Source organism: Orycteropus afer, unplaced genomic scaffold, assembly GCF_000298275.1.
Source record: "Orycteropus afer afer isolate SDZICR_OR568_19922 unplaced genomic scaffold, OryAfe1.0 scaffold00009, whole genome shotgun sequence".
In the NCBI taxonomy this organism is placed as follows: domain Eukaryota; kingdom Metazoa; phylum Chordata; class Mammalia; order Tubulidentata; family Orycteropodidae; genus Orycteropus; species Orycteropus afer.
Window position 1 is genome coordinate 6,368,965 of NW_006921596.1, and position 14,610 is coordinate 6,383,574.

The 14,610-nt window shown below is 51.5% G+C and overlaps 1 protein-coding gene across 1 annotated transcript in view; it reads left to right on the forward strand.

The window, feature by feature from the left end:
* The first annotated feature begins 2,845 nt into the window (after positions 1–2,845).
* Positions 2,846–14,610, forward strand: part of GPT2 (glutamic--pyruvic transaminase 2) — a 33,702-nt gene continuing 21,937 nt past the window's right edge. Inside the window, exons 1-3 of the mRNA XM_007946826.1 lie at positions 2,846–3,088; positions 11,512–11,601; positions 13,732–13,840. Coding sequence (XP_007945017.1) covers positions 2,846–3,088; positions 11,512–11,601; positions 13,732–13,840 — 442 coding nt within the window. The remainder of the gene's footprint in view (positions 3,089–11,511; positions 11,602–13,731; positions 13,841–14,610) is intronic.

Consider the following 14,610-nt stretch of genomic DNA (forward strand, 5'->3'; position numbering starts at 1 on the left):
CATTTATTAAACAAACATTCTCTTCCCCATTTAATGGATTTTGGAACTTTGTCAAAGATCAGCTGACTGTAGGTCGATGGATCTATTTCTCGGTTCTCAATTCTATTCCATTGGTCTATGTATCTGTCATTCAACCAATACCAGGCAGTGAAACACTGTTCTTATATCACATGTAGGCCAAGGTTAAGTGTGTTTTAGAGGTGGAGGTATGTGTGTGTGTGTATCCTCAACTGGGCAGAACAGATGCAAACTTGTCATTGAAGGCAGTGGAGTCCTTACAGCAGCCAAGTTCGTTGTGTGGACTGGAGTCTGAATACACGGTCATGAGATGGAGCTTGGGAAATAGTGTAGACACAGATGCTGGGGGTGAAACCAGTGGATGAGAAGCCCATATAACCCTGTAATCAAGCCAGTTTGCTGGCATAGCAATACTCATAGGAATCTTAGGTTTCTGTTGTTCTCCCCCACCCCCTTATTTCCCGGGATAGGTAATGAATTTCTTTAATCAAAACATGTGGCATTTTCTTGACAAGGATGAACAGGATGTTCATACATCTTCCTCTTTTTCTTTTTTTTGCAATTGTTATTTGGGTGAATAACAGCAGTATGTTCTAAACACTTGGCTTTTACAAAATTACCTCATCAAATCTTCTCCATGGTCCCATGAGGTAAGCGGTGTTGTTCTCATTTTACAGATGAGAAAACTAAGACTTACAAAGGCTATGTAACATGCTCCAAGTGAGCCAGGCAGTAACTGTATGCAAACTATATTCAAACCCAGGTTTTCTAGTGTGTTCTGCCTACACTGAGGAGCTCTGGTGGGCACAGCAGTTAAAACATTAGGCTACATTAGGATGCTCACCCCCCCCGCAAAAAAAAATTGGTGGTTCAAACACACCAGCCACTCTGTGGGAGAAAGATGAGGCAGTCTGCTTCCATAAAGATTAATAGATTTGGAAGTCCTTTGGTAGCGGTTGTACTCTGTCCTTTATGGTCGCTACGAGTTGCAATTGACTTGCTGGCAGTGGGTTTTCCTTCCTGCACTGCCTTCATCATGTATCTCTTGCGCCAGCCTTCAGGAACTGTGTGTCTGTCTCTCTCTGTGTGCGTCTGTGTCTGTCTCTGTGTGTGTGTGTGTTTGGGATGAGGAAGCCCCTGGGCTGTCCTGCTTGAGAACATCTATTCTCACAGAATTTCCAAGGCTGGAAAGGACCTTAAAGGTCATTTAATAAAGTTTAGTTTGCAGATGGAGAATCAATGTGAGGCCCAGAGAGAACCGACTCCTCCAACATCCTCTCTGTAGATTGTGGTGTCTCATTTAGACCCCAGGTCTCCTGACTACATTGTTTGTACTATCTTACAATACCCCCATCCACAGGAGGGTCAGAGAAAAAGAGATGGATTGACAGTGGCTCAACAATAGGCTCAAATATACCTGTCAATGTGAGAATGACACAGGACCAGACAACTTTTTGTTGTTATACACAGGGTTGCTATGAGTTGGGAGTCCGCTCCATGGCACCTAACGCCACCTCTCAGTCTTCCTCTGTACTCAACCTATGAGAGACAGCAAGTCTTTTGTCTGGATAGACCTTTGCCAAAAATAATAACTATCCTGTTTTTAGCTTTCATTCTTCAACAAAGACTGAATGCCTTCTGTGCGACGGGCACTATCAAAGAGATAATGTGAATAAGATGAACAAGACCTGCTCTGCCCCCTGGAGCTTAAATCCAAGTAGGGGAGATAGACTAATGAAAGATATCTAAATGCGATCATCTCAGATGTTGAGAAAGAAATAAAACTGGGTTGTGCAGGTGTGGGTGAGGGTGTGTTGGCGGGGGTTAGGGGTGGGGGGAGTTGACGGAGTCGTCTGAAAAACCGGTATTTAACTCTCACGACAACCCTGAGAGGCTATTGGTATATCCCGTTTTTCCGATAATAAAACTGACGTTCAGAAGTGGTCAGAGTGACAAAAGCTAAGTCCCAAACTCTTAACCCCTGCTTCCTAGCAGCTCCCATTGAGCAGCCGCTGCCACCGCCTGGCCTTGGATGATGAAACTCGGGGCGACGACTGCACCATCCAGCAGGCCGCGTCCTTGCAGGTGTGGGAGGGACAGGGTTGCGCCTCCAGGAAAAACTGCAAATACTCTAGATTCGCAGAAGGGCCTGAAACCACAGCCTCTGCCCAGTCCCTACCTAGCTTTTCAACCCTGCGGTCAGGACAAAGAGCCCGCCCAGGGCTTCGCAGGGCTAAACCGACCGCTCCCGCCTCCTGCCGGGCCTTCTGCCAGGCCTTCTGCCCGGCCCCCTGCCCGGCCCCCGCCCGGCCTCCGCCCGGCCCACTCCCGGACCGCGCGGAGCACTGTGGGAGTTGTAGTTTTCTAGGTCTCGGCACTTTCTCCGAGAATGGTCGGAGGAACTACAAAGCCCAGTGGCCAGCGCGCAGGCCCAGGACGGACTCGCCGGCAGTGGGTGTGCTAGAGCAGGGGGCCGGGTGGTTCGGGCGCCGGGATGCGGCTGGGGGTGCTGGATCCTGGGAGCCGCTTCGGGAGCGCGCGCTAGCCGGGGTGCGGCGAAGGGCTGCCAGTTGGCGACAGGCACGTTGCATACATGCACTGGGCAACACCTTCGCAAAAATCGATTGTGAAGCGCTTTGGCGCTGCAGTGGCGCGGTGGAGGGTCTCGGTCGCCCGGAGATAGGCACCAGCCCCGGAGCCAGGCTGACACAGCTCGCTGAAAAAGCCCTTAGCTGCGCTTGGGGAGGACGAGTGCCCCGTCTTGGGCTGTGCGCGACGTGTTTGTTCTTTCTCTTTTTGTGCCAAGGTTTCCCTGGGCAGGCGCACGATGCAGCGGGCGGCGGCGCTGGTTCGGCGGCGCTGCTGTCTCCGGACCCCGGGCTCCTGGGGCCGAAGTCAGAGCAGCGCAGCCGCTGAGGCCTCGGCGGTGCTGAAGGTGCGGCCCGAGCGGAGCCCGCGCGAGCGCATCCTCACGCTTGAGTCCATGAACCCGCAGGTGAAGGCGGTGGAGTATGCGGTGCGGGGACCCATCGTGCTCAAGGCCGGCGAAATCGAGCTGGAACTGCAGCGGGTGAGCGCGGGCTTCGGGGCCCGCGGAGCTGGGGAGGCTTAGGGGCGCTGATGAGGGAAGAGCCGCAGCTGTCTTTCACTGGGGTTCGACCATTGGACTCCCCCCACCCCCATGGCCAGCTCCTTCATTCTGCCAAGGTTGGCTAAAACAAGAGCCCTCTTCCCCTTCCTGCACCCACCAGTGCCCGGCACCTGGCACGAAGTAAGGCCTTCAAATATGATTCACTTGTTGAATTGAATTCATCAATTATAATTGAGCGGCCCATGGTGCCAAGCACTGCGTCTTACGTGGCTGACCTGTCCGCATGGAACCAAGATCCAGAAGGGGGAGAAAAACAAGAAGTCAGTAAAGAAAAAAAACAGGAGTTGCAGGTAGTGAATTAATGCTTCTAAGAAATTGAAACGGAGGAGGGGTGGGGTTGGGGGTGGGGGAGTAGGGCTCTGAGGAGTGTTGGGTTTGTTCTGGAAGCTTTTTTTCTCTCCTCCAAGGTCCTTTGCCAATAATGATTCCTTGACCAGAGTGCCCGGGCTGAGGAGGGGGCATGGAAGAGAGTCACTAGTAGTTCCCTCTGGCTCCCAGGGGAACCCTGACTGCCCACCTGTCCAGCCACCTCTCGTTCTCTGCCCCTGAGGACTCAGTTACCTGTAGTGTGTATTCAGAGACTGGAGCCTCTTGGGTCTTTAGATAAAGAGGCCCTGGGACTTTCTTCAACTTGATGGCTCATTGGCTGGGATCTTGGCTGGAGTTCATAGCTACGTGTAAAGTGGCCACACTTCTAGGAGTGATTTCTGTCTCCTGACAACCAGGGTGGCTGTGGTTAGTGTAAGAGATGCCCCCTCTGTGGAATACCACAGCTCTAATCTGGGTGGAATTTGGGAGGCCAGAGGGGTTATCTAAAAAAGTAAACACTCCGAAAATTTGTAAAAAGCTCCTGAGATAGTCACCCAGCTGCTTGCTCCAGATGAGTCTGACCCATGGAGGGGTGCTCTTTGATCTTACTCTCAGAGGCACCAGATCCTAACATTTCAGGAACAAGGCGGTCACTTAGTGTCCCTTGAAGGCCTAGGTGGAAGCCACGGTGAACACTTGGACTCCACTCCCACAGGGACATTGAGGGTGTGATGAGATCATGGCCTGCAGATACCTCATTTGGACACCCAGTTCTGCTGACTCAAAACAGTGAACTGGTCAAGTCAGAGTCTGATGTCTCCTGGCCACTCCTTGCAGAGCTAAGTTTAAAGTTTGGCCCTGGAGAGAAGGCTGGTTCCATTTTCTGCACGTCCTTGACCTAGAGGCAGACCAGGGGCAGAGAACACATTTTTTTTTGCTCTGCTCCTTGTTGACACCTGACAAGTTAGAGTTGGTCCTCCTTGAGGCAAAGTCTCCTTGTTAAAGCTGGGATTAAATTGTTCTAGGTTCGATGGCACATAACAACAACAACAAGGTTTATCACTTTACAGGTGATTTCTCCAGTTCCAGAGCTGGCAGGTTTCCAGGAATTACCCGACCTTTTGCTAAATGACAACTTCCTTGTGGGGCTGTCTTTGACTTGAGGGAGCTGACTGGCATATTGTTCTCTGGGCCAAAGCAACCCCCCTTCCCTGCCCCAATTCTTTAAGGACTGGTGGGAATTTTTAGCAGGCAGGGAAAATGTGAGAGCATTCGAGATGGGAGCAGTGCTGTGAACAAAGGCAGGAGGTGGGGAAGTTGTGGGCATTTGGGGCAGGGGGATGGTGCTGTTGGAGAGCATTGTTTGGTATTGGGCTATTGGAGAGGAGTGAGATGGAATGGTGGGTAGGGGCTATGTGTGCCAGGCTCAGGAGTTTATGGTGTATTCTGGTGGGAAGTGGGGGAACTGGGACATGGTTTCCAGCAGGGGTGTGGCTCAGTGACGGCAGGCAGGTGAACTTCTTAGTCATTTGGGCCCGAGGCACCCAGTGGTTTCTAAGACATCCCCACATCCCACCCTTGAGTTGGTTGAGGAGTTCTTTCTGTCGACCTTTGTTCTCTGGTGCTGTCTTAGTTATCTAGTGCTGCTGTAGCAGAAACACCACAAGCGGATGACTTCACTCAACAGAAGTTTATTCGCTCACAGTTTAGGAGGATGGAAGTCTGAATTCAGAGTCCCAGCTCTAGGGAAGGTTTCTCTGTCAGCTCTGCAGGCCTTGTCTGTTTCAACATCTGTGGCCCTGGCATGCCTTGGAAATCTACACGTGTCTTAGCACCAATCTTCCCCTGGGTCTAGGAGGTTCTCAGCACAGAGACCCTGGGTCCAAAGGACATGCTGCACTCCTGACTCTTCTTTCTTGGTGGTAGTCATGTCCGCATCTCTCTACTTGCTTCTGTGTCCTTTCATCTCTTGTAAGATAGAAGGTGATGTAGGTAGCATGCCAAGAAAAGTCTCCTTACATCAGATAAGGGCTGTGACCTGAGTAAGAGTGTTGCATCCCACCCTAATCCCCTTACAGCTGATTGACTGATCACATCATGGGGGTGATTGCATCATTACATAACTGCCAAACTATTGAGAATCATGGCCCAGCCAAGGTGACACATATTTAAAGGGGGGGGGGGGCACAAAAGTCAACCCATGACAGACACTTTTATTTCCTTCTCATTTTTGCTCTGTTCTCCCTCTGTTCTAGCTTTAAGGAGTCTCAGCTGCTCAACTGTAGGTACTGGACAGCCTACCAGTTACCATTTGTTAGCAAGTTCATTCTGCCTCGCAGCAACCCATGTGTTTAAAAGCAGAACTGGGCTTCAGAGTGTTTCCAGTGGCTGATTTTTCGGAAGCAGATCACCAGGCCTTGCTTTGGAGGTGCCTCTGGGGGGACTCGAATATCCAACCTTTTAGTTAGCAGTCAAGCAAGTTAACTAGTTGTACCTTTAAGCCTTCCCTTCCCAAGGAGACAGCCCTTTTCTACTTTGCTAAGTTAAGCAATACCCCTTCTGAGAAAGCCACGTTTTCTGAATCTGTTCTGATTTTTAATATTTATTTATTTATTTATTTTCAAGAAGGGGTCTTTGACTTGGCACGACTTCAGTTTTCCAGCGTGTTTTGAGTTGTGAGCAGAGCTGGACTGATGGTATAAAGGGTTCCATTTCATTGGAGATAGGATGGCCTAGGGTTTATAGAAAGTAGGATGACTTGGGGTAAATTCCATATCCCCTCTGGGCCTCAGTTTCTCCATCTGTGAAAGGAGAGACGCGAGCTGGCTGGGTTTAGAGGTCACCACCTGCTCTGAGTTTTGTACCTCCTTGTCTGGCCCAGGTGTCCTGGGGCACTCGTCATGGCCCCTGGTGGTACCATGGTCTTTGTGCTGCCTTATGGAATCATGTCACCAAGTCCTTGGCGAACAGTACAAGCTGTTTGGCCAAACATGTGGTTTTAGTGTTTCACTTTGGGGTGGCTGGCCAGCCAAGTCCTGTCCTTCCTTCTCTGACAGGGGTGGAGAATGCTCTGGAGAACCTGAGGGAGGAGGAGAGGTGGGCTGAGTGGGTGAACAGGGCAGTCTCTTCCACCAGCCCCCACTTACAGCAGCTCCAAGGAGAACCTGTCTTAGCTTTTCAAATCCTGTGCTTCTTGCATGATCATTGGGAGCAGCACTTAAAATAAGCTGCAATTAGTAGGAGTTTGGAAAAGATCTGTCAGCTCTTGCTCAAGCTGCTGCTTTTTCTCTTGCTTTACTGGGGAAGGCAGAGGGTTTAGAGGGCAGAGTAGGCACCGGTGGAGATGGGGATGGCTTTACTTTTCCCAATTATAAAAGTACACACAGGGCAAAACATTCAGAAATGGGATTCAGAAAAGGGACCACTGATCAGCACTGTTACCATCAGAGTGTGTTGCGTCCAAACACAGGTAAAGATGGGGGTGGGGGAGCACCGAGCCATGGTTAGCTAAGAACTGAGATCGGTACCCTCTAGATGTGCCAGGCACAGGTGGTGAAATCTCATTGGTCCTTCTCTTTAGAGTTTAGATGTTACTTTAAAATAAAGAAATTTGTTAACATAGGCTTTTAGTGGGAAGAACCCTGCACCCACCCATTCTGCCCACATCACCACAGTCTTACCTCCCCGGCTCTATCTGTATGTGCTATAGGCCTCAGGCAAGTCATTCAAAGCACCTTGGCCTCAGTTTACTCTTCTACAAAATTTATTTCTTCTAAAGGCTAGTTTAAGGAGCTCTGGTGGCACAGTGCCTAAGGCATTTGACTGCTAACCAGAAGGTTGGTGGTTCACACCCACCAGCCACTCCACAGAAGGAAGACAGGGCAATCTACTTCTGTAAAGATTTACCCAGTGGGGGTCCCTATGAATTGGAATCAACTCAATGGCAGTGGATTAAAGGCTGGTTTGAGATATTAGTGGTAAGACTTTGAACAGCTAGCACAACTAGAACCCTGAAGAATCTTTGTCCTTAAGCTGATAAGAGACCTGATATGGTGAGGGTCCCTCTTTACTTTCCCTCCTCCCAAGTCTCTGTGGGTCTGGGAACACACTCTGTGGCTTTTCTCCTCCCTAGGCCAAAGCTACCCTGAACTACCCTGTTTGGAGCTCATTCAAATTTCATTCCTGCTTCTGTTTTGGAAATCTTGACTTCTCCAGTTGACCTCCAACTTCAGGGTCTCCACGCTGTCAGGATCTATGTCCAGCCTGCTTGGGTGGTTAGGAAACTCCACCCTTGGAGCTCCCACCTAATCTCTTAATCACGGGCGTATATAGCTGGGGCCCTGGTTTCTTCCATGCTTTGTCTTCTCTGATGCGCCAGGCCAGACCCTGTACTGAGCCTGGGTTTCCTCAGCTGTGAAATGCAGCTGTCTTCAAGGAATGTGGGGTCTAGTTAGGGTTTGTCTCTGGGGCTTCTTTCTAGAGCTCGCTGTAGGGCTTCCTGCCTGCCTCAGTCCCCATCCTTCACTCCTATTAAGTTAGGGACCTCAGGGCTATTTCACATAATGTTCCTGGGGTCTGCTCTGCCCTCTCCCCATCCCTTGCCCAGCCCCTTCACCGTGTCCACTTTGGTTTTTCAGCAGATTGGGTGCCTAAGGGTGGTGACCTTGTGTGGTTTGTTCACTCTTGTCACCGGAGCAGGAATGATGAATGAATATTTGTTGAATGAGAGGTAGAGACTCTGGGAGTAACCACCCCACCCAGACTTCTCGCTTACATGTCACATGATGACAAGAGCCATCCCTTACATGAGGAAACTGGTGCCACGGGAATCATCCATCTGCCCTTTAACCTTCATATGGTGATACTGGACCTGGGGACTGGGAAGGACAAGGATGAATCCATTTCCCTTCCCCACTAAGCACCCTTTGAAGCGGGCAGTGGTGGTTCAGTGGCAGAATTTTCACTGTCCATGTGGAATATCTGGGTTCAATTCCCAGCCAATGTTCCTCATATGCAGGTACCACCTATCTGTCTGTAGAGGCTTGGGAACAGGTTTCAGCAGAGCTTCAAGATTAAGGCAGAGTAGACCTGGCAGTCTATTTCTGATAACCAGCCAATGACAACCCTACGGTCACAGAGGTCCTGTCTCCAACCGATTATGGGATGGTGCAGGCCGGGCAACGTTTTGTTCTGCTGTGCATGGTCACCATAGGTCAATAGCTGCTAACAGCAATCACTACAATACCCTATGTGATATGCCGTCCTTGGAGCATGGGTGCCTACTCCCCTGATCCTCCCTGAGCCTGGAGTGATGGGAAGGGAGCCCTCACTGGGTCGGGCCTTCCTTCGCTCAGCACCGCACAGGGAAGCAGCTCTGGGTGCATTCAACAGGTAGGCTCTAGGATACTGTGAGAGGAAACCAGGACGTTGCATGCTTGTTAGTCCCGCTGAAGCAGGGCCTGGGGACAGGGCTGAGGTGAAGTCACTATTGGGTGTGCCTACCAGACTTGGGTGAGTCACCATGGCAGAAGTCTGCCCCAGACCCTTGGTATTTTCCAACCCATGTGTGGACCTGGAGTGAGCAGATACAAGAGTCATCCTCAAACGGTTTCTGTGTGATGGTCCTTGGCTAAGTAGGCTGGTCCCCTTGCTGCTTTTCCATTCGAAGGAGCCAATTTCCCAAGTATCTCTGGTGCCAAGACTCAAGAAAAGAGATGCTCAATTTTCCCAGGCTCCTTGTCGACAGGCCCTGAATCAGTTGAACGGTGCAGGGGGAGGTCATGGGGAAGGAATGTCCAAGGCGCTGTTCCAGGCATTATTCTCACCCTATCATGGGCTGGCCAAGGGCCTGCAGCTGTATGTTGGTTCCTGGCCCTTGAGTTTGTGACAGATTTATTCCCGACTGAAGAAGGGGCTGTATATACCATGGAAATCACCTGCATTCAGCTGGCCAGGCCTGGGGCCACAGCAAGCCAGTAATGTTGTCAGAGGGCCCTGTGCCAGGCCCAGGCCAGTGCCAGGGGGTGGGTCTGGCCTGCCCCTTTGCATCCAGTGGCCAGGGCAGCTACCCCACCTCCAGCTGTCTTGGCTCCCGCCTTCGGAATGAGACACGCCCGCAGTCTGAGTCTCTCCAGGGTGCCCGCCCTCTCCCCTGATAAACGACTGGGATCCCCTGCTTCCGATGTCCCTGGAAATCTCTTCCTCCATGTTGACCAGCCCTGAAGAACTTGGTAGAAGGGGTACACAAACTTAAAACACCCTCTTTTTCCTCAGAAACAACTTTTTGAGACTTACCAGCCCCTGACTTGCTTGTGAGTGCTGCAGACGATTTCTGGGGTACCTTCTCAGCCCCCCATGCCTCCTGGCTCCAGAAGCAACTGGAGGATTTCTATATGGGAAGAAGTTAGGGGTTGGAAGCTCCTAGTTTTGTAGCTGGGAGCCCACGCTAGGAGACTTGTTTTGCAATTGTTTTCATCATTCATGAAGCTCTGGTGGCGAAGTGGGTGAGGCATTTGGCTGCTAACCAGAAGGTTGGCAGTTCAAACCCACCAGCTGCTCTGGGAGGACGAAGAGGTGATCTACTTCTGTAAAGATTACAGCCCTGGAAACACAGTGGGGGTCACTGTGAGCTGGAATCAACATAATGGCAGTTAGGGTTTTTTGTTTTGTTTTGTTTCATCTCAAGCCTACTGGTTCTTACTTAAGCTGTATGTTACTGATTTTTTTTTTTTTTTTTTTTTTCAAAAAAAGGCAAAGTTTTCTAACATTGATTTCATTCACATATTACTTGAAATGGAGAAAAAAGAACACAACTGTCCAAACTATAAAGTTGTGTTTTTAAGTTTTATATTTGGGATGTCGTTGGTAGTTGGCAATGGGGAGATGGCCAGGCCCTCCCACTGTGCCATCCCTTGGCCCTGTCACCTCTTGTCCCAACCCTTTCTTTCTCTACCATGACCTTTACAACCTCATTCCTGGGCTGGGTTTGGAAGGTGATGATATTTGTCCTTTGCCAAGCAATTTTATACTGTTTATCTCAGATAATCCTTTCAGCCACCTTGGGAGGTCCTTGAACCTGTTGCTAGCCTGGAGCTAAGTTTAGATTTACCAAGGAGCTGTGAGGAATGCCCACATACTCGGATGCCACCAGTCTTTTATACCAAACCCCATTTCCTCCTCTGCAGGTCCTGGGAGCCCTTCACTCACTGCCTCTCCAGTGATGTTGCAAGAGTCTCTGAGTTCTTCCTTCCCCTGTGATCCCTTTTCTGTGCTAAGCACATTGCTCAAGGAATGGCCTCCATTTAGTTCTTCAGTCAGTCCTTTTATCCCTGGTGCTTTTTTTAAAAAATGTGAAAATCAGCCTACAGACTTCTTTCTGCAAAGCCAAATTCGCAAGGGAACAACCCAAGAGTTCCCTGCCGCTAATCAGTGTGTTGTAGGGGTGAGGGTATCCTCAGGTCCCTGGTTGTTTACTTGCGCTGTTGAGGTGGAGATGTTCTTGGGGCTGGGGTACGGAGGGGTTGTAGGATTCTCCCCTTCTCTAATGTTTGGCATGTTCTGCTGCTCACCCACGTCCTTCCCGCCACATTTGCCCGAGAGCCTTCTTTTCAACATCCCCGTGAGGTGACGTTCCGGTCAGGCACCTGCAGCTGTCAGGATGTGCTGGTGGCCCACAAAAGCCCTTCCAGCCTTTCTGGAAACTGAGAAGCGCTGGGGCATAGTGACTAAGAAGAGTGACCTTAGGAGTCTGGCTTCCAAGTCTTTATTGATTATGTGACTTTGGGCATGTCTCTTAATCTTTAGAGCTTCAATTTCCTCATCTGTAAAATGGGATTAATAACAGCTCTTCCTGGAGCAGCTGTGAAGATTAAATGGGACCAGGCATGTCAAGGGCTTGGCATAGTGCCTGACACCTGGTCAGGCTCAAAATAGTGATGCTTATTAATAAGCTCCCTAAGGGAACACTGCTTGGTCTCTGGAATCCAGGGTCTCAGTGTCTCTAAGTAACCACCTGTTACCATCTCTCTGCTCAGGGTATCAAAAAACCGTTCACTGAGGTCATCCGCGCCAATATCGGAGATGCCCAGGCCATGGGCCAACAACCAATCACCTTCCTCCGACAGGTGAGCTGGTTCTCCAATAGGGAACTGGAGGCTGGGAGGAACCAACATGGGGTTGTAGGGCCAGCCAGCCCTCTGCCCTCTGCCCTCTTGGGACATAGCAGGCCGCAGAATCCCATGGGGAGGTACTGTCCAGTTGGCACTCCTCCTTCCCCCCAGTGATGCCCCAGGCTCTCTCCCTTAGTCTGCTCCCTTTTCTAAGGTGGTCTGAAATCCCTAAACCTATTTTGGGGTTGGTGTGGTGTTCAGGTTCCCAGGGACATCCTCCATGGTTCTGAGTAGGAGCTGGTCAGCAGGGGCACCAGGGGTAGGTGGTGGCCCAGGGGAGGTGATGAGGGTGGGCTGAGGGATGGTGTGTGGTAGGCAAGACAGTGACTTCTCAAGTCAGCTTGACCCTAGTTTGAGTGTTGGCCCTGCTGCTCACCAGCTGGGTGACCTTGGGCAAGGAGAACACACCAGATCTGCGGGAGGCTCAGTAAGACAATGGGTGTCCAGGCCTCCCCTTTCCTAGCTGAGAGCACAGGAAAAGAGTGGTGCCACTGCCAGCTGCCACACTCCTGGCTTTCTCCTGACAAGGCCCAGCTCTATCCTGAAGACCCCAGGAGGAAGTAGGTTTCATTGTCTTAGTTTGAGCACCAACTACAGGTCAACTGTGACTGGTAACTGGAGAGACAGATAACCAAGTGGGAGGATGCCATCGGGCAGCCTGACTCAGGCCAGAGACCGAGCTGTGCTGGAACCTTTTTCCTAGGGAAGCACTGGAGTCTGTTTGGAGTAAAATATGGTCCCTGCTTGTGGTTATGATTCACAGGGCTGGGCAGGCAGGGATGTACATGCTGAGTACCCAGGTCCTTTCTCCCTGCCCGTCTTTCCTGTTCTAGGGGCTGGCATAGAGGAGGTGTGATCCTGCCCTGCTATCTGGGGGCAGGGGTTTCCCCATGCTGGGGAGGGGACAGAGGCTATGGCCCCTCTGCCTGCAGCACCTAAGGGCATTTACCCAGGCAGTAGGGCTAGAGCTGAGACTGGCACTGGTCTGAGGAGTGTCCACCATGCTCCCCTCCCTCCTTCCTGTCACCATTGCTGCTGACCCCAAGAGCATGCCAGCTGCCACGGAAATCGAGTCCCCAATCTGGGCCCAGAATGAGGAAATGGATCACATCAAATAGGGAAAGGAGGAGACTGACACAGCGGCTTTGCCAGAGATGTGGAAGAGCTTAGAGGTCCCACTCATCGTGCAAGCACATGGCCTCTCTTGGCAGAGGCCCCCGCTGTTCCCCCAGGGTACAGGGCATGAACCTTGCTGCCTCACCCTCTTCTGGCTGACAGACTGTTTCCAAATCCAGCCCTACCTGCCACAGCAGGCATTGCCTGTCCTTCCCAGTGCTGGCTTCCCAGGTGTTCTCACACTTCCCAGTCCTCTGGGAGGGCCAGGCTGCCTACTGCCTGTTGTGTAGATGAAGACAAGCCTGGTGCATGCATAAAGCTGCCTGGCTGAGGTCAGAGCCCTGAGCCATGATTCCACTGGTGTTCCTGGCTTGGCCTCACTGCTGTGCCAGCTCAGACTTGCTCCCTGAGCTGGGTTGGCATCCCTTTGCACACATTTCTTGCTTCATCCTCTTGATTTGTGGGTGAAAGTGATTTTCTCCGTTCACAGAGATGAGGAGGCTGACCCAGCTGTGGTTCTCGTGAGGAACGGGTGATGATGAGTCCAGGAAAAGTGGGTGGGTGAGCAGAGCTCAGGCTGTATGGAGGGGCTGTGCAGCCCTGCTCCTGATAACTGGGGTCTCCTGTCCCTCAGTCCTGGCCCCTGTGGCCTTGGGTATGTCAGCCCACTGTCCTTTACAGAAGAGTTAGGGCCAAGGGCTGATTCACAGCCTCTCTCTGTTCCCCAACTCTGCTTCAGGCAGCCCACCTTTGGTCCCTAGTCCAGCCCAGGCAGCAAATCTCCCAGCTCTCAGCATCTCCTCTCTCCATCCCCCGCTCCCCAAGCTCCCCCAGGCCGGAGCACCCCTGGAGAGGTTTGCTGATCCTTAGCCTCACCATCTTCCCACCACATCCTGCTGGGTGTCAGCTGTCCCTCCTGGTGCTCTGGGGGTGGAGGTGCGAGAGCCTAGCCTGTGCCTCTTTCCCTAGGTGATGGCACTCTGCACCTATCCTAACCTGTTGGACAGCCCCAGCTTTCCAGAAGATGCTAAGAAACGCGCCCGGAGGATCCTACAGGCTTGTGGAGGGAACAGCCTGGGTGAGGCCCCAACTTGCCCGGTCCCAGCAGGCATGCTCTCAGCGCAGGCGGGGCGGGCTGAGTGGATGGCAATACGTGTGCGCCTGCATGTGTGCATGTTTGGGGGTCGGCTGTAAGCGGAGAGAATGCAAAGTAGTGTTCTTCTCAGCTGGGCCTCTGTCAGCCTCCTGGCCTGAGCTGATGATATAAAGGCAGCCTTTTATGGATTGGGGTGCTTCAGGAACTGTGTCTGTACTTTGCTGGATTTGGGTTTTAGTGGAGGGAGGCAGCTTCAACAGGGTAGCTTTCCATCAGAGAGGAACGGGTAACCATGTGATTGGCCTCCGCAGCAGGAGGTACAAGGAAGCAAAGGGCACAGCTTTGTTAAGCATTTGCCCCTGTGTGGCCCCCAGCACACTAGCGGGCCATGTGTGGGGGCCATGGCCAACTGCTGGGGAGGGCAGGCACCTGAGTCCCCTCTGCCTGACCCCCTCCCCTCTCCAGCTTTTAAATTTAGAATTTCATTAAGAATGAGAGAGAAATAATTTTTTTTTTTAAAGCTGATTCTTTCATTGTGGTAAGTATATCTTTAACAAAACATTTGGCATTTCAACAGTTTTCACCAGTAGAGTTCAGTGAGGCTAATTCTGTTCTTTGTGTTGCTCAACTGTCACCCTTAACCGTTCCCAAACTGTACCATCCCCTGAACAGAGGCGCAGTGTCCCCTAAGCACTGTCCTCCCTTCCCCCTCCCTCCTGCCTCTGGTAACTACTGAAAAACTTTGGTCTCTC